The sequence below is a fragment of the Eptatretus burgeri genome, chromosome 7, assembly GCF_056783735.1.
Source record: "Eptatretus burgeri isolate ZD-2024b chromosome 7, Ebu_testis_v1, whole genome shotgun sequence".
In the NCBI taxonomy this organism is placed as follows: domain Eukaryota; kingdom Metazoa; phylum Chordata; class Myxini; order Myxiniformes; family Myxinidae; genus Eptatretus; species Eptatretus burgeri.
Window position 1 is genome coordinate 13582921 of NC_140967.1, and position 27528 is coordinate 13610448.

Here is a 27528-nt window from a genome sequence, read left to right on the forward strand (position 1 = left end):
TCCTCCCCATACTAGTGACTTTTTATAAGCATGTTTTTCAAATGCCGTTTAGTACATTTCAATACACATTATAAACCAGTGAACCCAAACGAAATGATGCAACTAGAAATCTTCCTCCCGAGGCTTATCATTAGTGATCCCTGCAACTTACCCATGGCTTGCAATCCAATGAAGGCCATCCTTTTTTTTCCGCAGCACCATATGACCATGATATTCAACATGACAGAGGGTACATAAAGAAAATGTATCCCCATCAAAAATCTATCCATAAAACTCAACATCATGAAAATCGGAGGAAAATTATACATGTTAGGAGCAAAAAAGTGGACCTTGACCGTTATGTATATTTTTAAGGTCATGACCCAATTATAGACAGCTTTTTTCATTAAAACTCGACCAAGATGCATCCGATCAGACCGAAATTGCCCCCGAGAGTTTCGACAGCCTAACTTAATAACGGCAGTCTGAAAAAATAAATGGCATTTTTTAATTTGGATTTTTTTATATATTTTTTGTAATCACTCAATTTTACAATGCGGAATCTCAAAGATCATTTGGCCTTCCAAGATGTTATTGCATCACAGTGACCTGCACTGAAGTTGCGCATCGGACATTTCATTGGTGTCCTTGACTTACTTTTTTTTCGGATTGTGACCTTATTAACAAAAGCATAATAAATAATTTTCCTCTGATTTTCATGATGTTGAGTTTTTTGGATATGTTGGAGATGGGGAGACATTTTCTTCATTTACACTCTTATCCCTTAATTCTGAAGGGCAAGGTGTCCAAAATATGGCTGTTGGTTGATCACGGGCCAATGGTAAGTTGCGGCCGATTGCCAAGGGTGAGCCCCCACTGTCGGGGAGAGGCTTACTCTTTGTGATCGCTTTGTGATCACAAACATAGTTGTGATTGTTTTATTCCAGTTCCCATTGGCCATCTTCCCCATACATGTTATTCATTAGTTTTTGTCCATTTTATCATTTTTCATTTCTATTGTCAGTCTGGAGGTGTTTCCCCAGGTCAGGTCAGATATGAGAGCATGCGCCGGAGCAGGGCGTCGCTGTGTCCACTTTCCGCCAGAACTACAGGTGTTTCCAACAACCCATTCCCCAGGTAGTTGCCTGGCCCATCCCCTTCTCCTTGAGATGCTGATCAACCTGCTGCAACTTGGCACGTGGTCGGCCCATTGGCCTCCTCCACTCACGAGGCTCCCTTGCTTAGAGAATCTGCTGAGCAGGATCAGCATCAGGAAACTTTCCACGTGTCCATACAGCCGCAGCTGACGCTCACGGACTATGCAGACAACAAATCTCAGAGCAGCATCCAAGATATCATTGAAAGCCTGGATTTTAGTTTTGACCTTGGAAACCCATAATCCCAGCGGCTCCGACTCCTCATTCAGCACCTCAAGGGCCCCCAAAAGGGTATCATCTGCGAGATCAAGGTCAGAGATCCTGACATTCCCAAACGATGCAGTGCAGCTTGATATCTCCGACATCCTCCCCAGAATCAGGTCCACACAAGTGCTGAAAAGTGTGAGGGCCAGTACACACCCCTGACAAACTCCAGTAACAACTGGAAATAGTCAGAGATGGTATCATCACATCTCACAGCACTCTCAGCCCCAGAGTACAGTTCAGACATGAGATTGATCTGTTTTGGTGGCACCCCACAAAGACCAAGAATCCTCCAGAGGGCATCCCAATTCAGTAAATCGAATATTTTGCAGAGATCAACATATGCTGCAAGCAGCCTCTGCCGAAACTCTCTTCTCTTGCAACTCTTACCTCAGGTAGAAAATATAACGAGTAATACTCGTAATACCCATTCCTGCCAGCATGTATGCAAAGTTTGATGAAGATTGGTCCTGCCATCTTGTTTAGGCTCACCTGGAACAAAAAATTGTTCGGGTGAGGTATTAGCATCGTGTGGTGTATCCATCAGTCAGTCAGTATGTAAGCAATCGTATCTTCTTCTCCGAAACTAAACACACAATTTAGATGAAACTTGACCACAACCTTTGTCACCTGTGATGCAACAAAGTGTGTTCACAACATTAAAAAATAATATCAAGATCGAACGGGGTCGAAGGGGAGGTTGGTTAAAGTGGGTCCAGGTTTGACCCCCCCCAAAATAGGTATTTGATATCTTCTCTGAAACTGATTGTTAGATCAGGCCAGATCAGATCTGTGACTTGTTACAGGTACCATGGAAACCTGTACTAACCTGTTTCATTGTCGGGTTGTCGGCGACTCAACAGTCTCCCCCACCAGGTTTCCAAGTGAGGAGGATGTATGGATATGGACACCCAGCAGGACCAAAACAAAACCTGTCAAAGGGCGGAGGAGCTCCATGTGAGCCAACATCCATCCATATTTGGTGCCCAAATGCATCTGCGGACATCCTCCTGCATTGGGGAACCTTTCCTCGGAGGATGGTGGCAGGATTTGCGCTCCAGCCACCATAAAATACTTCACATGCCAAAACACACTAAAAACACAAAGAAAACTGAAAACCCAAACTGTGGGAGTTCATCCTGTGCTGCCGCTCTTCACAGGACAACTCACCGGATGACTGGATTGGGGAAACCCGTCGGGACCCCCATTCTTTGATGATTGGAGGAAAAACATGGGGTAACCTCCCGGTAGTGTGGGGCGGATTGGTGCTGAGGTGTCATTCAGAAGGCAGTATGCTCAGGTTAACCTGAGGTTGTCCCTTTGGGTGAGTACTTGGAATGTCCTATCCCTCAGAGAAGATGATCACCTGTCTCTGCTATCATCTGAGCTCCAGTGCTTGAACATCGGTATTGCAGCACTCTCTGAGGTTCGGAGACCGGATAGTTGTGAGATAATGTTGGGTGGTTACACCTACTACTGTTCTGCTCGGTCTGATGCTTACTATACCCAAGTAGTTGCAGTAGCTGTGTCCAAGAAGTTGACTCCCATGTTAATTAAGGTAACACCGGTCAACGAGCATATTGTTACGGCTGTGGAAATTCGCAATACATCAAAAAGGGTCCTGAGATCAGTTATGATGCTAAGTTTATGTGCAGATAGGTCCCCACCGTTGTTTAAAGGGAATTTATTCGTGTTCACCGGGCTGCGACCCTTTGAGATAGCCGTTTTTCTTTATCTATCGTTATTTTGAGCCACCATTGCAACAAACCTCCACGCACACAACAACCGCCACCAACTACGCCACAACGCCCACCACGCTCACACCACCCCCACAACAATCACCACCATCTTCGCCACTACGCCCGCTTACGAACACCATCCTCCGTGGACCACGGTAAGATGGTTTCCGCAGCACGGAAACCGTCCGAGAAGGATTGGCAGAACAAAAGCACTTGTGAAGCCTGTGGAGTTTTTTTCCCGCCATTTTTCCCCACGCTTGGTGTGAAGAAAAGGGGGAGGGCAGCTCGGCGCAGATTGGTGGATGAACTGCGTGAGGTGGTCGGGGTGAGGAAACGCCCCTTTTCGGGAACCTTCTCGAAGGAAGGTGGAGCCAAAAACGGGGAGGAACGAAGGGCGGAGCCCCTCCCTATATAAGGCGGACCAGCTCCCTATATAAGGCGGACCGCGCGCGAGGCTCACTCTGTCTGGTTCGTCAATGTCATTCTCTCTCTGTCGGGGTCTTGTTGGATTCTACTCGCTCTCTTGGTGGACGTCATCCTCTCGCTTCATCTTCGAGCTCTCTATTGGTGGTCGAGGTTGGGCTCTCTCATCTCGGCATTGGGTGACCTGTCGGTGAAGGCGTGGGCTGGTGACGAGTCCGGACGACGCCTCAGAGACGCAGTCGGGAGGCGCAACCATGCCGGCTATGTGGTGCGAATCTGCGCGTCTGGCGGGGGTCGCCGGAGAGAACTCACTGACCACATCATCGCAAAGGCCCGAGAGCAGGCGCGGCTACGCTATCTGCCGTGGGAACAAGGCGTCACGACCTGTCCACCATCGCACCTCGAGGGGGCAGGTAACCAGCACGGTCTCGCGGGCCTTTTCGGTCATCCACGGCCCACGACCATAAAGGTTTACGAACCCCGTCTACCTCCCTGCCTATGGGGTGGGTTTTCCTGTTGTTTTTGTATGCATGCTGTGGCGCCGTGTCCTGTTAAGTAACGACTGTGTAAGTGACTGTAGATAATAATCGTAGTCGGTGGTATTGCATGGCCTTCTCTTTGTCGCTTGTATATTGCATGACTTTATACGTGTTGCTGCAATAAATGTCCTTGTGTGCAATGTATCCCGTTTGTCGTGTCCTCCTTTCACCCCATTGAAATGCCATCTTGGATCGTGGAATGAGTAGTGGGTTTTAAACACCCGATAAATAATCTGAACCCTAGAGGTCGGCGATAACACCGCTCGGTTATCCCTGTAGCACGGAACGAAGCGGTTTGTGTCCTAAGCTGACCTGCGGCGTGGTGCAACCCCTCGGTAGGTTACCCACGCGCTGTATTTATTTAGGTATATCGACGATATATATATTTAGGTATATATATTTAGGTATATGGGTATTTAGGTATATCGACATTCGGCGATTCACCCTATTTCGCGCGGGTAGAATGCAGACTGGGTTGTGGTGAGGTTAAACCCCCACCCGTGACTGGCTCTGGGCGGTAGTTCCAGGAGGGTCACGACTGAATTGTCCGCCCAGTGGGCGACGCGGCTGCCATTAGAGGTACGTGGCCGATCGCACGCCAGGCGGGCCAGAATTCGTAACAGTGGTGTCCGGGAGTGGGATTCAAATCCATCCCGCCTCCAACTAAATTCACGGAACCGGATCAGGGGTGAGTGAAGCGACCCTGCATGTTCCCCAAATTCGAGTGATGTAAAAATTATTTCCACGGGATAAGATGGCATTTCAAGGCGAACGGGAGCCGGGGGATTTAGAAATTGTAGAATCCATGCCTCAGGATGAAATCCCTGAGCAGGACATGTCCGTGCAGGATGAATTTCCCCAACCGAACCCAGAACCCGAAATGGGCGCGGCAGCGGCAGAGGCCGCGGTGTATGACACCCTCCCTCCCCACCTCCGTCAAATTCCCTCCCCAGCCCCCAGCGGAACCACGCCTGATGGGGGCGAAGCGGCTGCCACAGACCCAACTGACATGGGTCAGCTAGTGATGATTTTGCTGGCAAAAATGGACGGCATGAATGCGAATATGAAAACAAATGCGGAAAAAATAGATGGAAACACCAACGGAATGAAAGAAGAAATGAAAGCAATGCAGGGTGAGATGCAGCAAATAGGCCGAGGCCTGCGGGCAGGCATGATGGCATTGGTGTGCAGCGAAACGCGGACCGCGGGCGAAAAAATGGCGACGCCACGTGCTGGGGCGAACGAGCTGAGGGGGAGTGCGGCGGCTGTCAGGCCCGCAATGGAGGCGGGTGAGGACGAATTAATTCGGGAGACGCGTTGGGCAAGACTCGAGCAGGTGACAAAGGAAGTGACGGTGACAGAGGGAAAAATTAAATGGGGTGACTGCGACGTGGAAGAGACACGTGGAGACGACGGAAATAATAAAAGAAATAACAGAGACACGGGAGGTAGAAACGGTAGAGGAGAGACTACACGATAAAGCCGAGCACACACACGCAGTTAGTGGAGGACGATGAGGGGGAGCTCGGGGAATGTTTTGTGACCCGGTGTGAGCAGCTGGATAGCCTCCTTCGGGAACGGAGGGAGACGCTATGCTCCCTTGAAGCGAGTCACGACCAGGTGGGTTCGGTCGTGTCAAGCGAGTTAGAGGGGCGAGTGCTGTGGATGGGTGCACACGGAGCTTGGGGGGTATGGAGGCCCCGGAAACCCTTGGGGTGGCACAAATCCCCAGTGTGGTTACGAGTGTGGTTCCGGCGTGCGTGGTGTCGAGGTGTGTGTACACGAGCGTGTTGAAATGTGTGCTGAAACGCACGCATAGCGTGAATGGAAGGCTGTGTGTTAGAAGACCCGCGTGTGTGAGTAAAATGGTGTGCGAGGTTGCGAGTGAGACGAGGTGCGTGCTTCCCAGCACGCCGTGTGTGGATGAAGCACCATGTGTGCGAGGGAGTTGCCATGCGTGAGTGCGCGGCCGAGTGTGAGAGGGACAGCGTGTGTAAGGTTGCTGTGTTTGAGGGAGATGACGGTGGGCATGCGAGAGCACGCAGCCGCGTCTCTGAGTGGAGGTGTCATGGAATGGTGTGTGAGTCGTAACGCGCTGGTGTGCGTGGATTGAATGGAGACGACGACGGCGACTGAGGGACAAAAGCCGAGTAGCGGCCGTAGATGTTTTGGGGACTGTGTCGGGTTTACACGGTAGCGAGTGCGAGGTCCGAGCTGTGCTTCGCATGAGACCGCCGCGTGCGCGGCTGCGGGAGTGAAACCCGGTCCGTAAACGCCAGCGGTGGATGTTGCCGATCCCGCGGACGGACAAAGGGTAGGCTGGACAACGGATTTGGACCGGATGGGTTCTCCACGCGGGCGTGTGTGTGAAGCTCCGACGGGCAGAGCACATGTTTTTGTGTGGGGAACCCCTCGAAATGCGAGGCTTGTTTTTTGATGCGCAGGGTGACGTCATGGCTGCACGTAGAGTTGGAATCCGGCAGAGGGGAATCCCTGCCGGATGGTACCGTCCAAGGAGGGACAAGGTGCACGAACAGCTGCCATGACGTAACGGGAGTAAAAGAGCACAGGTTGCGAGTTGCCGCGCTGGTGCTGGACGAATAGAAAAAAAAGTAAGCCTCGCTTCGGGTGAACAGGATTCCCGGGCAAGGGGTGGAAGACCCCCTTGCCAGGGCACAGGACACAACTAGTTAGGGGGAAGGGTTAGTGATAGCGGGACCGGCTTCATGGGGCCTGTGGAATGGATTAGTTGGAGGGATTTTAGTTGAGATTTAGGTTGGGAAAATGATTTTTGGTTTTTGAGGACAGAGACAGACTTGTGAGTGTGTAGCGGGGACGTAGCTTAGCGCCGTAGTGTTAAATGGAATGTGCTGTAGTTTAAGGGACGACAAGGGAGCACGAGGTAGTTAGGGGAAGTAGTGGGCAGGATGGCAGAGATCAGCGATGTGTGAGTTGAGAATTGATGGATTGAACCATGTTGAGTGAGTGAGGCCAGCAGGTCTGTGTGTGTGGAGCAAGTGTGGAATGCATGGTGCGATGAGTGATTGGAGGGGAGGAGTGATTCCCACCCAAGGGACCCCGGGGTCAGTGTAATGTGAGTTAGGAGGTTAGTCAAATTGACAAAATGGAGGTCGTTTTGCTGTTGGTGGGAGTGTAGGCTCGATACCCATTTGGAGGAGTGCAGGAGCCCTGTTGACGGGCTGGGAGCGTGGCTACGAACAGTGAGTATCACTGAGTGGGTACCCCGGGCACCGGGCTCATTGGACGTGGTAGGCCAAGGGCCCATCGGGGGCGGGATAGTGTAGTGGGCATGGGTGCGCCCGCATGATGCGGGGCCCGGGGCACCATATGCCACGGAGGCAGTGTACTGGGCACGGGCGACCCTCGGAAAGGGACCCGGGCGCCAACACGCCACGTGGGCATCGAGGGGGAGTCTCCAGAGAGGGCACTCCCCAGTGTTGAGGGAGCTGGTAGGCTCGGAGGCAGTGTAGTGCCCGGGGGTGCCATTGTTGGGGAATCGGCAGAGGGTAGTTTCTGCCAAGGGAGCCACGCGTCCCAGCCATGAAACCGTGTGAGGGCACAGGAGGAAAATTGGAGGGTGAGGCCCGAAATTGTGAGGACACCAACACAGGTGACGGGAATCTTGGTTGTTAGAACCGATAGTTTAAGCGAGAGGTGCTTGTGGAAATCCCTGGGGTAGTTTAAGGAATAAGAGTTAGGGTAGATAGGAAGTGTACCCCTCCGCACCATCCATCCCTTCGCTCTCGTTGTTGGCCACTGGACCCACTTTGGGTTCCATCGCTGAAATCTGAGGAGGCCATTCTGAGGCTTACTCTCCCTCATTCCCCTCTAGGAAGGGAACATAGGGGTTGGGAGTAGGCTAGGAAGACTATAGGTTAGTGGAACAGAGACATAAAGGGGGTTAGGAGACAAGTTATAGAGGGGGAAGTAAAAATAAATACAAAGAAATAAGTTGGGGCTGAATTGATCTTTGACAAATTAAGGGGGTGGGTATGGACAGAGACAGGCAAAGGTGATAGGTTGGGAGGGAGACAGTAGGGTAGGTCCGAGCCCACCTTCCGAGTGGCCAGCACCACCGCACTCCCTCCACGAACCTCCGTTTCAAGGCAAGAGGCTGGCCACTTCGTCTGCTGGCTGTGGTTGCTTCAAGGCCTGTGCCGGCCACGTCATCTGCTGGCTGTTGCTGCAAGGCCTGTGCTGGTCGGATCGTCTGCCGGCTGTTTACTGCAAGGTCAGTGCTGGTCAGATCGTCTGCTGGCTGTTTGCTACGAGGCCTGTGCCGGCCACTTCATCTGCCGGCTGTTGCTACAACGGCCTTGTTTTGCCATGCCTGCCATGCCTTGCCTGCCTGCCTTTGCCTTGGCCCATGCCTGCTGCCCTCGTTCATTTTGCCCCGTTCTGTTTTGCATTCCCCCCCACCCCCCCTGTTCATTACCATGTGCTAGGGTCCTCACGCAAATTGCAGAGACTGCCCTGATGACAGCTGCAACACGGGACTGCACCGGCGGCCCGTGAACCGTTTGTTTGTTCACTGCTTCCATTTTAAGAAGGAGGGGGCCTTGGACTGCACTTAAGCAGCCTGGCTCCCTGCTAACTCTTGTTTTCTCCACAGAGTCCATAGATCCTGGGCCATGGTTTAGTGTAAAATTCTAAGGATAAGATGTACTTGTAAATGTGTTTTGCACCCCCGGCATGTTTGTCTTAGCGCCGGCAATTTATTTAAGTCGTCTGTATGAGTGGGTTTGTTTCGTTAGTGACTAAGCCCGTAGGTTATTTATTTTGGGGACACGAATACACTGAATGTCGTACTAGGGGAGAACTTACACATGATGGCACATGGAAATTCGACGATTCGGGACGAGTCTGTAAAAAAGGGAGTGGGTAGTGTTACGGCTGTGGAAATTCGCGATACACCATAAAGGGTCCTTAGAACAGTTATGATGCTAAGTTTCTGTGTAGATAGGTCCCCACCGTTGTTTAAAGGGAATTTATTCATGTTCACCGGGCTACCCTTTGAGATAGCCGTTTTTCTTTATCTATCGTTATTTTGAGCCACCATTGCAACAAACCTCCACGCAAACAACAATCGCCACCAACTATGCCACAACACCCAGCACGCTCACACCACCCCCACATCAATCACCACCATCTTCGCCACTACTCCCGCTTACGAACGCCATCCTCCGCAGACCACGGTAAGACGGTTTCTGCACCACGGAAACCATCTGAGAACGATTGGCAGAACAAAAGCACTTGTGAAGACTGTGAGGTTTTTTTCCCGCCATTTTTCCCCACGCTTGGTGTGAAGAAAAGGGGGAGGGCAGCTCGCCGCGGATTGGTGGATGAACAGCGTGAGGCGGTCGGGGTGAGGGAACGCCCCTTTTCGGAAACCTTCTCGAAGGAAGGTGGAGCCGAAAACAGGGAGGAGCGAAAGGCGGAGCCCCGCGCTATATAAGGCGGACCGCGCGCGAGGCTCTCTCTCTGTCTGGGTTGTCAACGTCATTCTCTCTCTGTCAGGGTCGTGTTGGATTCCACTCACTCTATTGGTGGATGTCATCCTCTCGCTTCATCTTCGAGCTCTCGCTTGGTAGTCGAGGTCGGGCTCTCTCATCTTGGCGTTGGGCGACCTGTCGGTGAAGGCGCGGGCCGGTGGCGAGTCCGGGCGACGCCTCAGACGCAGGCGGGAGGTGCAGCCCTGCCGGCTGTGTGGTGCGAATCTGCGCGTATGGCGAGGGTCGCCGGAGAGAACTCACCCACCACATCATCGCAAAGGCCCGAGAGCAGGCGCGGCTACGCTAGCTGCCGTGAGAACAAGGCGTCGCGACCTGCCCACCATCACACCTCGAAGTCAGGTCACCAGCACGGTCTCGCGGGCCTTTTCGGTCATCCATGGCCCACGACCATCAAGGTTTACGAACCCCGTCTACCTCCCTGCCTATGGGGAGGGTTTTCCTGTTGTTTTTGTCTGAATAATCTGAACTGAAATAATCTGAATAATCTGATAAAATAATCTGAAATAATCTGAACCGTCGAGGTCAGCGATAACATCGCTCGGTTATCCCTGTAGCACGGAATGAACCGCTAAAGCAGTTCGTGTCCTAAGCCGACCTGCGGCGTGGTGCAACCCCTTGGTAGGTTACCCACGCGGGTATTTAGGTATATCGACATTCGGCGATTCACCCTATTTCGCGCGGGTGGAATGCGGACTGGGTTGTGGTGAGGTGAAACCCCCACCCGTGACTGGCTCCTGGCGGTAGTTCCAGGAGGGTCACGACTGAATTGTCCGTCCGATGGGTGACACGGCTGCCATTAGAGGTACGTGGCCGATCGCACGCCAAGCGGGCCAGAATTTGTAACAATATTAAGAGACTGAGGACTCGTCACTCCTTGGGTGTCATTTCCTTGGTCTCTGTTTATGCTCCGACTGAAGCGAGCGATCTTACCGTGAAGGAGGCATTCTTTGCCATGCTGGAGTCCATGGTTGATCAGTGCCCCAGATAAAATACTCTTCTAGTTTTGGGGGATGCACTGCGGGGTGCATCAGAACTGCAGGGTGCCCAGTTACTCAATATCTACCACAGGCTCGTTGTGGCATCTCTGAAGTTGCAGCTTAAATCCAGGAGAATTGTACCATCCCAGTCTGGGTTGGATGTTGACAAGCTCAAGAATAGGAGGGCAGCTGAGGAGTTTTCGAACATTCTAAGTGGAGATTTGGGGGGCTGGGTGCTGTGGGGAATCCTGAAGAGTTGTGGAGTGCCTTCAAGACCGCCATCCTTGATGTTGGCAGCAGATGTCTTTGAATCCACTATCGGGTTAAGAGGAAATTTGTCTTCCAAGGCACAATGAATACTTTTGACAAGCGTCTCAGGGCCAGGCTTATGGCAGATCTGAGCTGTTCACGGAGTTGAGGTGTAAAACTGGAAGTGTGCTTTTGGTGGACAAGGAGGCCTATGTACAAGGAATCTGTGAGGGGGTAGAGCATCACCTGTGGACGAGTGATTCTCATCCTGCTTACAGAGGAATTTGTGCATTGTGTTCCTCCAATCCCATCCCTTGGCATGCTACTTTTAGAGCAGAGGTTGGTGGACTCTTGACAAAGGTATCCGACGTGAAGGCCTGCTGGGCCGGTTACTTTGAGTGACTGCACCAGGCTGACCCACGGGCTGATGAGTTAGATGTCAGGAGTATAACTATCCCCATTACTGACTCTTTAAGCAACTGTGAACCTCCTTCGTTTGTGGAAACACAGGCTGCGGTGAACCAGTTGAAAGGCGTTAAGGCCCTTGGATCTGTGGCATCCATGCTGAACTTCTCAAGGCTGGTGGGAATGCTGTCCTGGTATCACTGCATGCAGTTCTCTGCTCTGCTTGGAGCAAGGCATCATCCCATCTGAGTGCCCCTCTCTGGAAAGGGACTTGTCCCTCTCTGGAAAGGGAGAGGGTGATCGCCAAGACTGCAACAACTACCGAGGGGTGATGCTGCTCTCAGTGCCGGGCAAGGTCTTTGCTCAAATAAATATTGATAGGATTCACCACCATCTGCTCGAGCACCAGTGTCCAGAGCAGACAGGCTTCACTCCAAAGAGGTCATCAAATGACTGTATCCTTGCTCTCCAGGTCCTCACCAAATGCAGTCGAGAGTTTTGGCATGGGCTGCTTGCAGCCTCTGTTAATCTCTGCAAAGCATTCAATTCAGTGAATCAGGATGCCCTCTGGAGGATTGTCGGTTTTTGCTGCGTACCACCAAAGTTGATTGGTCTGATTTCTGAACTATTCTCTGTTACTGAGAGTGCTTTGAGGTGTGGCGGTTCCATCTCTGACTTATTTTCTGGTGTTCCTGGAGTTGGCAGGGGTGTGCACTGGCCCCCACACTTTTCATTGCTTGTATGGACTGGATTCTGTGGAGCAAGTCCAAGAGATAAAGCTGGGGTGCATCATTTGGGAATGTCAAGATCTCTGACTTTGATTTCGCAGATAATGCAGTCATCTTTGAAGAAACACTGGATGTCCTTGTAGGGGCCCGAGAGGCACTGAATGAGGAATCGGAGCCGCTGGGACTCCGGGTTTCCTGGGTCAAAACAATGATCCAGGTTTTCAATGACATATTGGATGCTGCCATCTTGTCTGTACCTGAAGGGTGAGGATGTTCAGATAATGGTGAGATTCACTTACCTTGGCAGTGATATTCATGTCTCCACAAGTTGTGAGCCAGAGGTCAACTGACTTCTGGGTCAGGCCAATTAAAAAATTGCTTCTTAAGTTGTTCAATTCAAAGGTCAAAGGTCATTACGATTCCAACATCGCTACTTTTCACTAATTCTCAAAGAGTATTCACACAATTTATATGTAACTTGGTAAGAATGATCACTGCATGCTACTTTTACAAGTTTGTTCATACTATTGGTTAATTTACATATTTCATGGGTCATCACGCCTGCAGTGATTCCCTGATTCTTCCAGGTGAGTGTAGAGGCATTGCCACTATTTTTTTCAATGATTTCCAGATGTACACACACATGTACGTCAAGTATATGCAGAGAATTGCCTTATTTTACATCGTAGCCTAACTTGAAATAATGTTTCCCTTTATTTTCATAATAACTAATACGGGCCCGAAGGTGCGTAAACGACGACAGGATTGGGGCATTATTTCACCCCCCCCCTCTCACCCACCCCCCCATCTCTCGCCCCTTCCTCTCCCCCCCCCCTCTCTCGTTCCAGTACCCTCTCTCGTCGGTAAGGCGTGCCAGTATTTGGAGCTTCGTTCCTTCGCTCTCGTAAACAACGACTGGATCGGGGCATTTTTTCAATTAGATCGGACCAACCGTATCATAAATGCCCATAACTTGGGAAACACCTGGGAAACATACTCAGGTCCCCAGCGTCAATTGTGACATCATATCAAACGAAGAAGAATTGTGACGCCCCCTCTCTCTCGACCCCCCTCGCTCCCCCGAGTATCGCCCCTCCTCTCTCCCCCTACTCTCTCACCCCTCTCTTTCGCCCCCACTCTCACCCCTCTCTCACCCCCTCCTCTCTCCCCCTCTCTTGAATTGTGACGCCCCTCTCTCTCACCCTCCCTCTCTCCCCTTCCTCTCTCCCTCCCCTCTCTCACCCCCTCTCTTGCCCTCCCTCTCTCCCCCCTCTCTCCCCTCTCTCCCCCTCTCTCAGCCCTAGTCTCGCTCCTCCTCTCTCCCCCTCCTCTCTCACCCTTCTCTCTCGCCCCTCTATCTCGCCCCCACTCCCATCCCCCTCTCACACACCCCCTCTCGCACCCCCTCTCACACTCCCCTCTCACACCCCCCTCACACCCCATCTCCTGTCCCCCTCTCTCGCCCCTCTCTCTCGTCCCCACTCCCACCGCCTCTCTCTCCCCCCTCTCTTGTCCCCTCTCTCCCCCCTCTCCCGTCCCCTCTCTCGCAGATATTGGTCGACAGATAAATGGCCGTAACTTGGGAACCGCTCGTCCGATTAATATCAAACCTCGAAAAGGCACATCCGCGGGTCCCCGGCAATATTCCTGGCAAGTTTCAATCAGATCGGACCATCAATCGTGCAAAAATAATAATAATAAAAAATAAATAAATAAACATTAATTGTGACGTATTTCGTGATGTCATAGCACCGTGTCTTGTCATTGGTCGACAGATAAATGGCCGTAACTTGGGAACTGCTTATCCGATTAATAGCAAACCTTGAAAAGGCACATCCGCGGGTCCCCAGCAATATTCCTGGCAAGTTTCAATCAGATCGGACCGTCAATCGTGCAAAAAAAAAGATAATAATAAATAAATAAACATTAATTGTGATGTCATTCGTGGCGTCATAGCACCGTGCCCTGTTTGATTGACAGACAATATATAGGTCGTTATTGGTTGACAGACATTGGTCATTGCATCACGTTATTCTTTTTATTCAATTATTGTGCTCTTTTTATTACTGCCAATTATTGTGCTATTATTATTATTATTATTATTATTATTATTATTATTATTATTATTATTATTATGATGCTGTTATCATTATTCTGAGAATAAATGGCATGACAAGGTGATAAGGTGGAACGACACTTCAGCTGCCATATATACACCTTTTCAACACTGAAAAAAGCAATAAAATGGCTGTAACTTGGGAACCGCTCGTCCGATTGACATCAAACCTCAAAGGCACATCTGCGGGGCCCCGGCAATATTCCTGGCAAGTTTCAATCAGATCGGACCGGCGGTCGTAGACAAACAAACGGACAGACAGACACACACACACACAGATTGCTGGAATTATAGATAGATGAATTAAACAGATTTTCAAGAAATCAAACAAAATTTTGATGTACGAGACATTGACCAAAGGGTTTTCCACCAGAGACCGAGTGATCCTTGTGCATCGCTCATAAACTGAAGGACACGATGCTGCAATCGGAGGCTGATGTGATCTGCAGTGAAGAAGACTTGGAAATGCTCTCTTTGCTCCCACAACTGGATGGACTCCATGTGCTGGAACTCAGTGCCGGCATCAGGTCTGTCTCTTTCTATCTTCATCTGCCTATCTCTCCTCTTGGCTTTTGTGCTTAATTAGGGGTGTGGAGGGACAATGAGGGGACCTCTCCTCGTTTTGTGTGTTGGATGATGTATCAACATTCTGGAATAGCAAAAGGGATGGTTAAAACCCTGACTTCCAACTCAATAGCTGGTGAGTCAGCCTGGTACAGCTGCTAAAAGTAACTGGTGCAGTGGGACTTCACCTTGGACTCCTCTGTCGAGAGCCCACCACCTTCTGCTCAACTGCAGCACAAGAAGGGATGGGCTTGGAGGAACGCAACGCAGAAATTCCTCTAAGCAGGAGCAGAATCTCTTAACCACAGTTGATGCTCTTCCCATCACAGGTTCCTCACACATCGGCCTCCTTATCCACCCTCAGTGCACATACAGTTTTATGTCTCAACTCAACTCCCTGAACAACTCAGCTCTGCCATTAAGCCTGGCCCTGCGACTCAGGTCAATGCTACCCAGTGTCCCTTGGTAGGCAAAGGTCTTCTTCACCAGACGGAGGGTTCCAAGACATCCACCGGCAACATCAAGGATGTTAGTCTTGAAGGCATTTCACAACTTTCAGATTCCCTAAAACATCCAGACCCCCCAAAGCAATGGTGGATCCGGGGGCTGTGTTCACTGGTATTGGACATTCCAGGCACCCACCCAAAAGAACCGACTTAGCTTATCCCAAAGTGATCGCCATCTGGTGGACGCTGCCTCAGCAGGCCCACACTTGTCGACAATATTCTTAAGTATGTTAATATATCAGTTTATCCTTCAGTTGAATTATGAAAAGGGAAAGTACAGAGAAAAGACTGATGTTTATGTGAAGATTAATATGTGATTAGCGATGTGATAAAACATCAGAATTATACATTTTAGTGCAGTATTTGCTTCATGCTTGTGTTTAACGTTGTGAAATAATGGGGGGAAAAATTCCCGATGTCGAATTCAAGGTTTAATGGCTCCACAGTGTCGAGGCGACGTTGCTGAGAAGAACAAGTGGTTGCATTAACTTATCAATATAAATATAATTAAAACTGGTAAACCAGTAATCCCGGGCTTCAAGGCGTGCCTCCATTTTAACAAATTTCAACACCATCACCCTGTCACATGATGTGGGTTTTCCGAGTTAGAAAGTTAGTTCAAGTCTGCAATGGGGCCCAGCTACGGGGTCCCTCATGTTATATCAATGAAGGATTGAAAAGCCCAGAGCAATACATGATAAAGAAAGAAACTTCACATTGGACAAATCGAGGCTGGACAAATTTTCAAGTCCCCAAAAAAGTCCAATAACTCCACATTTGCATATTAATGTAAATGGCGAACTTGTAGAACGTTAAAATATCTTCCAGAATATGTGGTCACTTTTTGTCTATCTTCTTTGGTTTTCATTTTACGACATGTCAAAAATGGGTGATTTTCAAATTTGGGGGGCTCTGGGGCCTCACTGGGGTAAAATACAGACATAGTGTAAACAGATTTGGAATCCCCTCTTCAACGCCTATCAGAATCTGTCATTAAATTTTTTCAACTCTCATTTGCATATTTGGCATATTTAATGAGGCAAATCGGCATCATTTTAATCATATAAATTATGTAACGATTTCGATGAAATTAACAACTTAACATTCCAATGGAACCTCGCAAATGTGTGCAAAAGTTTGAGGCTGTCGTATTACCTCTTCTGGAGAAGAAGATGTTTTTAGGTTTTGGAGAAAATCCAATAGGGCTGCCATACCACGTGACCGACGTCATCAAAATTTTCAAAGTATAAACAGCAAGTGGAGAGTTATCAAGTTGTTAAGTTTCATTGAATTTCATCAAAGCATTGTTTTCATTTAATGACATTTCAAAAATGGGTGATTTTAAACTTTGGGGGTCTCTGGGGCCTCACTGGGGTCAACTCCAGACATGGTTAAAACATATTTGGAGTCCTCTGTTAATGAACTATCTAAATCTGTCATAAAATTTTTTCAACTCTCATTTGAATATTTTGCATATTTAATGAGGCGAATTGGCATCATTTAAAATCATATAAATTAAATAACGATTTTGACCAAATTAACAACTTAACATTCCCATTGAACAATGGATATGGGTGCAAAAGCTTGAGGCTGTTGGGTTATCACTTCTGGAGAAGAAGATGTTTTTAGGTTTTGGAGAAAATCCAATATGGCCGCCAGACCACGTGACCTCCGTCATCAAAATGTTCAAACTATAAACTTCAGGTGGAGAGTTATTAAATGATTAAGTTTCATTGAATTTCATCCAAGCGTTGTTTTTATTTTATGACATTTCAAAAATGGGTGATTTTCAACTTTGGGGGGCGCTGGGGGCTCACTGGGGTCAAATACAGACATAGTATAAATATATTGGGAGTCCCCTGTTTATGTGCCATCTAAATTTGTCATTAAAGTTTTTCAACTCTCATTTGCATATTTTGCATATTTAATGAGGCGAATCGGCATCATTTAAAATCATATAAATTAAATAACGATTTCAACCAAATTAACAACTTTACATTCCCATGCAACTTAACAAATGTGTGCAAAAGATTTTGGCTGTCAGATTATCCCTTCTGGAGAAGAAGATGTTTTTAGGTTTTGGATAAAATCCAATATGGCCGCCATACCACGTGACCTACGTCATCAAATGTTTCATAGTATAAACTTCAGGTGGTGAGTAATAATCCTGTTAAGTTTCGTTCAATTTCATCGAACAGTTTTCCCTCCAGATCCGCCACAAAATCGGTCAGTAGAACATAAAAACGCCTTTAATAATAATACTAACGATTTCAATAGAGCTTCAGCCATGCTTGAAGCCCTAAAAACGAAAAGCACGTCCGTGAAGCCGTGGGTCAGTCCATGAAGCCATCAGGAAGCCGTGAAGACAACATGGATATTCATCATGTCCTGTTTGATCTTTCGTTGGAGACTAAACAAACGTCTATAAATTACTTACAATTGGAATGGTCCTTTCACAGTGAAGCTATGTACTATATGTCTATTAATTACGTAGTGTTTGAGCGTCAGTTGCACCTTGACTTCACACACATACATCTTTTAATTACATACTATTGGAATGTACATTTACACCGCTGAGACCCCTTCGTCCGTTGAAGACCCTTTAAAACCCCCAAATACCCCAAATAACCCCCTTGTTCCAAGCATGCATGGAATGCAAGATCTTGTTCCTCGCAGGCAACATGTTCTTCTGTCGTATACCTTTATTTGGGTGGTGTCGAGGCAACTGATAGCTCTGTATGGGCAAAAAAATAATCCATCCATCTCCATCTCCACCCGTTCATCCATCCTAATCGCCAAGGAAAAATCGGTTAATCTTTCCAGTGCTCGCAGTGTCCGACCATAAATTTACATTCTCCACAGGAAATCCCCCATCCTTTAGTTTCCCAACCTTTGTATCCTGTGCTACCCTCAAAAATCGTCCCTCTTCATTCAACATCCATCTAAATAAATCACCCTCTCACTTCTGAGTTGCTTCCTTCATTGTGTGGAATGCAATTAATCCTTAAGTTTAAATGAATTCCCTTCCTTCCTTCCTTCCCTGCACTTTCCCCATTTAAACACACATTAAAAGTCAATCCCATAACTAGTATGGAGAGAATCACACCAGAAAATTCTTCCAGAAAACTGTCCACTGGTTGGTTGTGAGGGTTCCTTTTGGAAAGGTCTCAAAGACTTGGCGAGCAGAGGACCAATGGGTAGAGACCACGAGTGGGCAGAAAGGGCCACAGAGACTCCTTTACCACACCCTACGCCAGTCTCAATGAAAGGGAGGAGAGTGAGTGAACGAGTGGAGCCACCATGAGGAGACAAAGCCACCGTGAGTGATTCGAAAACCTGCCCTGTTATGAGCATCGGCCTGCACTGTGCCTGATCGAGCCGTCTCTGCCACTAGCCACCTTCATGAGCCTTCCCTGTTGCCTGAACGTGCTGACATTGTGCTTGCGCCGTCCCCTGCATGAGTTACTGCCTGGACATGAGAGTTATCACGAAGGTCCAAGGGTGGACAGCAACTTGAGATATTTGAACCCGGTGTTTCCAACCACTTCACACCATATTCTGACACTGGACAGACACTCCCAATATCCTCTATCTCCCCCCACCTTTCCTGCCCTTCACTTGGGACCGACACAGACCCACCTGTCTGTGTCCAGTGAGTCAGGAGTCACAACCACACAAAGCTCTTCTTATAATCTTCTCGTTCTGTCTTTCTACTTTCCCAGATGATTGTGATGATGCACCTGTCCTCTGATGTGGAGAAATATGTAAGATTGTTGTTAGGGCTTCTTAACTGCTCAGGTTAACTTGTTTTCTCACATGTCTTTGCCTGTCTGTATTCCTTGACCAATTTAGCATTTGACAATACTTGATTGGAGTTTGACTATCGTTTGACTATTGCTTGATTAATGCTTGTAATAAATACGTGCTTTGGACATTGTGACTGGAAATACGTGCCTTGCTTTGGTGAACTGTTTTCAAACCTGCCCAGTTGTCCTTTTCTGTCATTGGGGTGACATCGTGTGTTCATAATAAATAGACGGGAAGTTGTATCGCAGTGATTCGCTCCCATAGGATAGCAAACGTTCATCCTTGGTTCACTCTGCCATATATAAGAAGGAGATGGGTGGACGACGAAAACATGGTTCCCCAGTTGGGATAATTAAATCATGAGAATAAGGTAATGCGACACTGGGCACGGGACCCTGATAGATTTAATGACCTCAACCGGCATACACAGTTGCTTAGCAACCCTTTCGGGCTATGGAGTTATCCGTGGCTTACGGTTTTAGGGACAATGGTCAAGCGGCGGGTCCGAGCAGAACCCCGCGTGCACTTCAACACACTCACTCCGGAAACCCATTACAGTATTATTATTGCAACAACTTGATGATCCTCTGATGTCCCAATCTCTGAGATGTGATCCATGTCTTTGAATAACATTTTTCGATGAAGCACTTAATTGTGTTCATGTATCAGTCCCTTTGCAGGAAAGATTGCAGGTTCTGCAACCCATGTTACAACAGTGGATTGTGTAAAGATGGTTTTGGAAAAAATACTTCCACAGAAGAAGAGTGTGCAGAATGTGGAGCATTTACAAGCTGATGTAACCAAACTGGACTTCCCGAAGGCCACGTCAGTATTACGATTGTCTGCACAATGCCCTTTCAATGCAGATTTACATTTTGATTTCTTACATGGGGCAGTCTCCATATTACTTCCGCAAAAGAGAGATTAAACTTTGCTCTGGAAGGAAATGAAGGAACGGAAGAAGTTCATGTCACTTTAAAACATTAATCTATTTTCTCCATGAAAACAAATAACTTGGCTCTTTTTGAAGTTACTATTTTGGTCTGACAAACAAATTGTCTTGTAATTACATGTGAATCAGTTGTCAATTTGAGGTTGTGTGGTGGGACTGGTGTGTATCTTCAATGAATTCAGGGTGGTTTTTACTTCATCTGTGTAAAATAAAAAGTAGAATGGCACTCGGGAGAGTGCATACATCATACCCCCACCAGGCTGAACAATTTACGTTTTGTATCCACTGATAGGCTGGATCTACATACACACCTGAACCAAAATCTAATCGGCTTGTTCTTGTCACCAACCCAAATCATCCACATCGTTTTGTCATAACGTCTACAATTTTTTGAGATATCATGATGTGTGTGTGTGTGTGTGTATGTGTGTGTGTGTATGTGTGTGTGTGTGTGTGTGTGTGTGTGTGTGTGTGTGTGTGTGTGTGTGTGTGTGTGTGTGTGTGTGTGTGTATGTGTGTGTGTGTGTGTGTGTGTGTGTGTGTGTGTGTGTGTGTGTGTGTGTGTGTGTGTGTGTGTGTGTGTGTGTGTGCGCGCGTGTGTGTGTGTATATGTAGATAGTATGTGAAGAAACACACCGTACCGGTGTTATCACTGATAGCTGAGGGGGTGCAAGCATTGGAATTCTCATGTGTGTAGTGTATGTGAATGTCTTTGTAGTTGTTTAGGAACTCTGGGAAGAGATCAAAACAGCGTTAGCACTTACCTTGTGTAAGTCTTCTTGGGTTGCTTTATCCAGCTGCTAAGCTTGAGGAGTGTGGTAGGGGACTATTAAATATATTGTTACGAATCTGCACCCGCCGGCATGTTTACGTCTGCTTTTTAGCAGAATCGCGGCCGTACAGCCACCGGACGGACAATTCAGTCGCGACATTCCAGATCAACGCCGAAAACCAGTTACGGGTGTGCTCCAAGCGTACACCACGGCCTAGTCAATATTCTACCCGCGCGTGACAGGGTCAATCACCGAATTGTCGATATCCCTAATTTTTTGCGCGGGCAGCCTACCGAGAGACCGTACCTCAGTGAGGTCTGCTTGGACACGAACCGCTTAAGTGGTTCGTTCCGTTCTGGGATAACCGAGTGGTGTATTATCGCGAGACCTCGCTTTTCCCCGATTCTTTTATCGACTACCAAAAAGCCCGCTATTATTCTGAAAGCAAGATAGCAGTTCAATTGGGGAAAGAGGACACAACGAATGGGTTAACATTTATTCACACATATACACATGCACGTATACAGAAAAGCAATGAATGGGTGAACACGCATGCAGTTATGCAACCATACAAAAGCAATGAATGTGGGACGGGGACAAAACACGAGCAAGGCAAAGCACTACAACCGTCTATTATTTATCATGTACAAGCACTTATACGGTTCTACTTGCTGGACACGGCGCCTCAACTTTCACACAAAAAAAGCAAGGAAAAGACCTCCTCAAAGACAAGGGGGTCAGACTGGACCGGTAGGCCTTTATAACGTGGAGCCATGTAGACTGCAGAGGCTCCGCGAGACCGTTGCAGGTTACCTCCACCTTCATGGTGACTTCCTTGGGCATCCCTCGATGGTCCTTCTCCAGCGACCCACCGACTGCGGGGATTCTGGACTCCAGGCTCCAGCGCGGCTACCCACAACTCCGCACTCCAGCACGAGCCCAGCTCTCCATTGACTGACTGACTGACTCCACCAACTCACTACTGACCCAGGCAGAGAGCGACCACTACCTCCAGACCTCCAGACCCACAGCCCCACTGACTGACTGACTGACTCCACCGACTCACTACTGACCCAGGCAGAGAGCGACCACTACCTCCAGACCCACAGCCCCACTGACTCGACTGACTGACTCCACCGACTCACTACTGACCCAGGCAGAGAGCGCCCACTACCTCCAGACCTCCAGACCCACAGCCCCACTGACTCGACTGACTGACTCCACCGACTCACTACTGACCCAGGCAGAGAGCGCCCACTACCTCCAGACCTCCAGACCCACAGCCCCACTGACTGACTGACTCCACCGACTCACTACTGACCCAGGCAGAGAGCGACCACTACCTCCAGACCTCCAGCCCCACAGCCCCACTGACTCCATCGACTGACTGACTGACTGACTCCACCGACTCACTACTGACCCAGGCAGAGAGCGCCCACTACCTCCAGACCTCCAGACCCACAGCCCCACTGACTCGACTGACTGACTCCGCCGACTCACTACTGACCCAGGCAGAGAGCACCCACGACCTCCAGACCTCCAGACCCACAGCCCCACTGACTGACTGACTCCACCGACTCACTACTGACCCAGGCAGAGAGCGACCACTACCTCCAGACCTTCAGCCCCACAGCCCCACTGACTCCACCGACTGACTGACTCCACCGACTTACTACTGACCCAGGCAGAGAGCGACCACGACCTCCAGACCTCCAGACCCACTGACCAGACCTCTCGTTCCGCGTGCCCTTTTATCTCGACGGCGCAACTCCCCTCCCTTCGCGGCGTGCGGGGGGAGGAAAATTCCAGTAGAGATCGGCCCAGCTCTTTTGTTTTAAGAACTGCCTCCCCGCGTCTCTTTCGCATGTGCTTTATGTTGGGGGGGGAGGGGTGAGGCCGTCGTCCGTTCTCTCCTGACAAATGTCAGGCTTCTCGCAACCCTGCTGAGGTGGCAACGTGGTGGTGGTGTGGTTGGCGTTATGGTGGCGTGGCTGGCGTTTTGTGGTGGTAGTGAAGGTGGTGTGGTTGGGCGGTGGTGGTTAAGGTGGTTGTTGTGAAGGCGGCTCTTCGTTGTCTGTGGGGATGTTGGCGGTTGACGAGAAGGTGGTTGTGGTGATCGCGGTTGTTGTGGTTGGTGGTGTTTTGTGGTGGGAGTAATGGCGGTTGGTCCAAAATAACGATAGTAAAAGAAAAACGGCTGACTCAAAGATCACAGCCTGGGTGAAACGAATAAATCCCATTAGACAACGGTGGGGAAATCTAACTGAACACGGACTTATTAGCATAACTGAACTAAGGACCTATATATGGTGTTCTGCGAATTTCCACAGCCGTAACACAATATATACGTAGATATATATATATATATATATATATATATATATATATATATATATATATATATATATATATATATATATATATACATACATACACACACACACACACACACACACACACACACACACACACACACACACACACACACACACATCATGATATCTCTCACCTAATCTATATCGAACCAATGATGGCCACATGTCGTTTGGGACTATGCCCAATGGAGATTGGGGGAGTGCTCGTCACACTCCGCCTGTTTCGATTTACCCATCGATTGCATGACATGTCTTCTGGTTGAATGGTTTGCATTAGCAGGAACAATCATCTTTGTGACTAAGGCCTAAGTCACATTTGCCACGGCTGTGGGGTCTCCAAAATCTATGGCCACCAGCAATTATACAGCGGCCGAAGTATTTCCAGTCACACAATGTAGCAGTCACATATGTTTTTATTTTTCGGGGAGCCGCACGGCATATTTAGAAATTGTGGAGACCGAAAACGTGGGGGTGGTGTACGGTCTTTAATTTGATGTCGCACGGTGACCTTAGGGCGTCCCTGCGGTGGCCAGAGAATTTTCAAGGCAGACGGAAGGTAGCCTCAAGGTGCCCGCAAGGCGACCGCAGGGGGGCCCTAAGGCGAACGTGCGGCCAGACGACGGTAACGAGTGGGTATATATACCGGTTCTTTTTTCTGAAATAAAAATATAACAGTTCGGAATATACCAGTACGTGGTGCCCTCAGAATCCGAATTGAATTCTTTCCAGGAGGCTGTTTGCATTGCAAAAAGTTCGATTCCCAAAGTATTTTCCCAATAAGAAATAATGGAGTGAATTAATCTGTTCCTGGACCCCAAGAAAACCCACTTTCAAGACACTTTCAACTGAAATTCCCCATGTTTAAGGTAAAATAAGATGAGTCAATGAACTTCGGTGGCGATGTATTGTATGTAAACTGGTACAATCACCACATCCAAAGGTTCACACAGACTTAAGCTCCGGCCTGGGTTCCGATCGCTCGCGCACTCTGCGAGCGCTGCCCCCAGGGCATTTCATCAAACATGATGCCCCCAGAACCACAATCACTTTCATCAAACGCATCGGGCTGAGGTAATCATGGATATTCCAAATTACAACCAGTTTTTCTGTGAAATTAACTCCTTGCCCAACAGTCCGTCAGATCACGTGATCGGATTGCCTTTTTGTTATTAATTAAAACACAAGATGAGTAAAAAAAAAAAACCAGCACAAATCAAGGTGAAAACACCAGATAAAGTAGCGATCGACACACGAGAGATGCTTTCACGAGGACTTACACCAGCGAACTGAATGAACAAAGCACGAAGATGCGGCTCGAACAGGTGTGGGAGACACGTGAACAAACATGAACACTTCGTTGTGTTCGTTTTTTTTTTAAATGTATTCGGTTTTAGGGCAAAATTCATTTTTCATTGATAAGAGACTGGCAGCCGCACGAATAACGCAAGTCCACCGTACGCCCTACGTACGGTCGACGTGGAACACAACTACGGTATGTCGAATTGCTAAGGCCAACGTAGAAATGAAAAAAGTTATAACTCCGTGTTATAATTCCACGGCGACCCCTACGGCCTGGAAGAGATAGCCAAACGGCATAGGGCCACCATGAGGCTTCCGCAGAAACGATGCGGCCGCCGCACGTTTCTGTCAATTCAGAGGGCGTACGGCCGCCGTATCCTCGCCATAGAGCAAATGTGACTTAGGCTTAATGGAGAGTTGTTTTTGCGGGTTATGCGTTTTCACTGTGTGAGACATAATCCTTGGCGATGCTCACCATAACAGTCAGGAGTTGCGTCTGATGTTTAAACTACGAATGTGGTCATCATTGGTTAGATATTTATCGGAACGCCATCCTGATGAGGGGAAACAAGCCTGAAATCTGGATAGGTGGCTCTGTTTGATGGTTAACTTATGTTGACCATGTAATCTTCGTCTTTTTGACAGAGTCGCTGAGCCGAAGCCTCCGGATTGGAGGTGACGATTTGGTGAAGGCCAATGTCTGATGGAGATGGGGAGAGTTCTTTTTGCACTCAACAAGTAACATATATATATATATATATATATATATATATATATATATATATATATATATATATATATATATATATATATATATATATATATATATATATATATATATATATATATATATATATATACATGTACAAGATTGGGCTGGTTGGGATTGCACATTTTTAAAGAAGAAGGCGCTTCCAACCAAAAGTAAAAACTCGATCGACTCCGCTAATTTGAGCAAAAAAGCGAGAGTAGACCCGGTCTCAGAGCAATGTTTCGCCGGCTTCATCAGGTGCAATAGAGCCCGGGCCTCGACACGAGTCTGGTTTTTATTTCAATACGACCGCTCGTTTCCGGTCACGTGCTCGTGCTCGAGGTCAAATGGAGGAGTGGTTTTTAATTTTTTTTTTTACTTTATTTTGCAAAATTAAAAACAAACATCAAGTGACATTGAATGGATGCTCTGCTCTTTTTTGTTTTTATTTACACTTGATCTGGTGTTGCATATGTGTTGGCGAACACGTGTGTGCACTTGTTGTTTTTGTGTTTGTGTTTCCGTGGCATGAACACGGCTGGTTTCGTGTCCGGATTGGGCATGATGAGGTGTTGGTTGTGCGAGTGTTGAGGTTTTCATTGGGTGTTGTGTTCATGTGGATGTGGTGTTTGAGATTGGGTGTTTGTTGCTCACCTTATGCAGCCTTTTGCATCATCCAGTTTTCGCCATTTGCATTAGAGGTGTGTATTGTGTGAGTATGTTCACTGTCTCCTCAGTTAGGCCACCCTCCTGGCTCTTCACGTGCCATGCTTCCAGAATCAACTGTGTTGTTCACGAGATGTAGTATTAAGGACACGGGTCCCATCATAGTCAAATTTATGGCCACATTGCAGGCAATGGCGTGCTATGGCTGACGAGGTCATTTTCTCCAACCCCAATTGCTCTATCATGTTCATCTCGTCATTGATTCAAATTCCTTCCAGTTTCACCAATGTAGAATTGGTCACACTCTTTACATGTTGAATCGTAAACTACTCCAGGTTTATCACCAGTAGGTATAGGGTCCTTTAATTTTGAGATGACATTACGGATGGTGTGTCGAGGCTTGTAGGCTACGGCAATCCATGCACCACGTACTATCCTGCCAATACTTTCTGAAAAGCCCGGGTAGTATGGCAGTACACAGTGCCCAAGTGGGTCTGGCTCCTTCCGTTCTGTCCTTTTTGGTTCTTCCAATGTGGGGAGTATCCCCTTGTTGTTCCCATTTTTGAGCAGGACTCCTCCAACTAGTCTGATTTCTTTAATTGCCTCCGCTTTGGAAGATGACACCATCCAGGCCCGAGCTACCAAGGTTCCTGCTACACTGCATTTGTGGGAGATTGGGTTGAAGAAGTTGCTTTGCTTTCCGCTCGTGTGGGTTGCTTTCCTGGAAAACGAAGTCTTGAGGGAGCCGTCAGGCTTACAGTGAACCTCCACATCAAAAAAGAGCAGGGATTTCACCTTCAATGATGTGATTTGATGTTTGTTTTTGCTTTTACAAAATAAAATTAAATAAACCAAAAAAAAACACTCCTCCATTTGACCTCGAGCACAGGAAATGTGACCGGAAATGAGCGGTCAAATCAAAATATCAACTGAACACTGCCGAGGCCCGAGATCTATTGTGCCTGATTAAGCCGGCTGTGAAGCCGGTGAAACGTTACAATGAGACCAGGTCTCCTCAGGTTTTTTTCATCAAATTAGCGGAGTCAATCGAGTTTTTACTTTTGGTTGGATTCGCCTTCTTCTTCCTTAAAATAAATATATATTTTAAAATATATATTTATGCATATATACATCATTATATATATATATATATATATATATATATATATATATATATATATATATATATATATATATACACACATATATGTGTATATCTGTCTATATATTACGAAAACTCTCATCTTGTACAGATGTATGGATGGATGTTCCCGAAATACAGCCAAAACGGTACAGGATAGCACAAATATTTTTAGGCCACCGGACTCACCATTCTCCTGCAGTGTGCAGCATCAAGTTTAGTTTAAAACAGGCAACAAAATATTATTTAAAAATCAATTCCCGATTCAGTCAAGTACTCCTCAGGAGAATTTGATCAATGCAAACAACCTCAGCAGTATAGTTTGCTGGAGCTATCTTGTTTTTTTTCTTGAAATGATTTTTTTCATCAACCACTGTCACAATGGGAACCCAACGGGTGTACAGGTCATCTAGGATATATATATATATATATATATATATATATATATATATATATATATATATATATATATATATATATATATATATATATATATATATATATATATATATATATATATATATATATATATATATATATATAGCCTGGTGTTGGCGCAGTGGTTTGGGCAGTGGCTTGGGACC

The 27528-nt window shown here is 47.6% G+C and overlaps 1 protein-coding gene across 10 annotated transcripts in view; it reads left to right on the plus strand.

Annotated features, from left to right (window-relative positions):
- Window positions 1-27528, plus strand: part of LOC147022705 (uncharacterized) — a 204790-nt gene that overhangs the window by 36108 nt on the left and 141154 nt on the right. For all 10 annotated transcript variants that reach the window (XM_085887487.1, XM_085887492.1, XM_085887486.1 and 7 more), the window contains exons 4-5: window positions 14484-14637; window positions 19657-19812. In XM_085887487.1, coding sequence (XP_085743613.1) covers window positions 14528-14637; window positions 19657-19812 — 266 coding nt within the window. In that variant the 5' untranslated portion in view covers window positions 14484-14527. The remainder of the gene's footprint in view (window positions 1-14483; window positions 14638-19656; window positions 19813-27528) is intronic.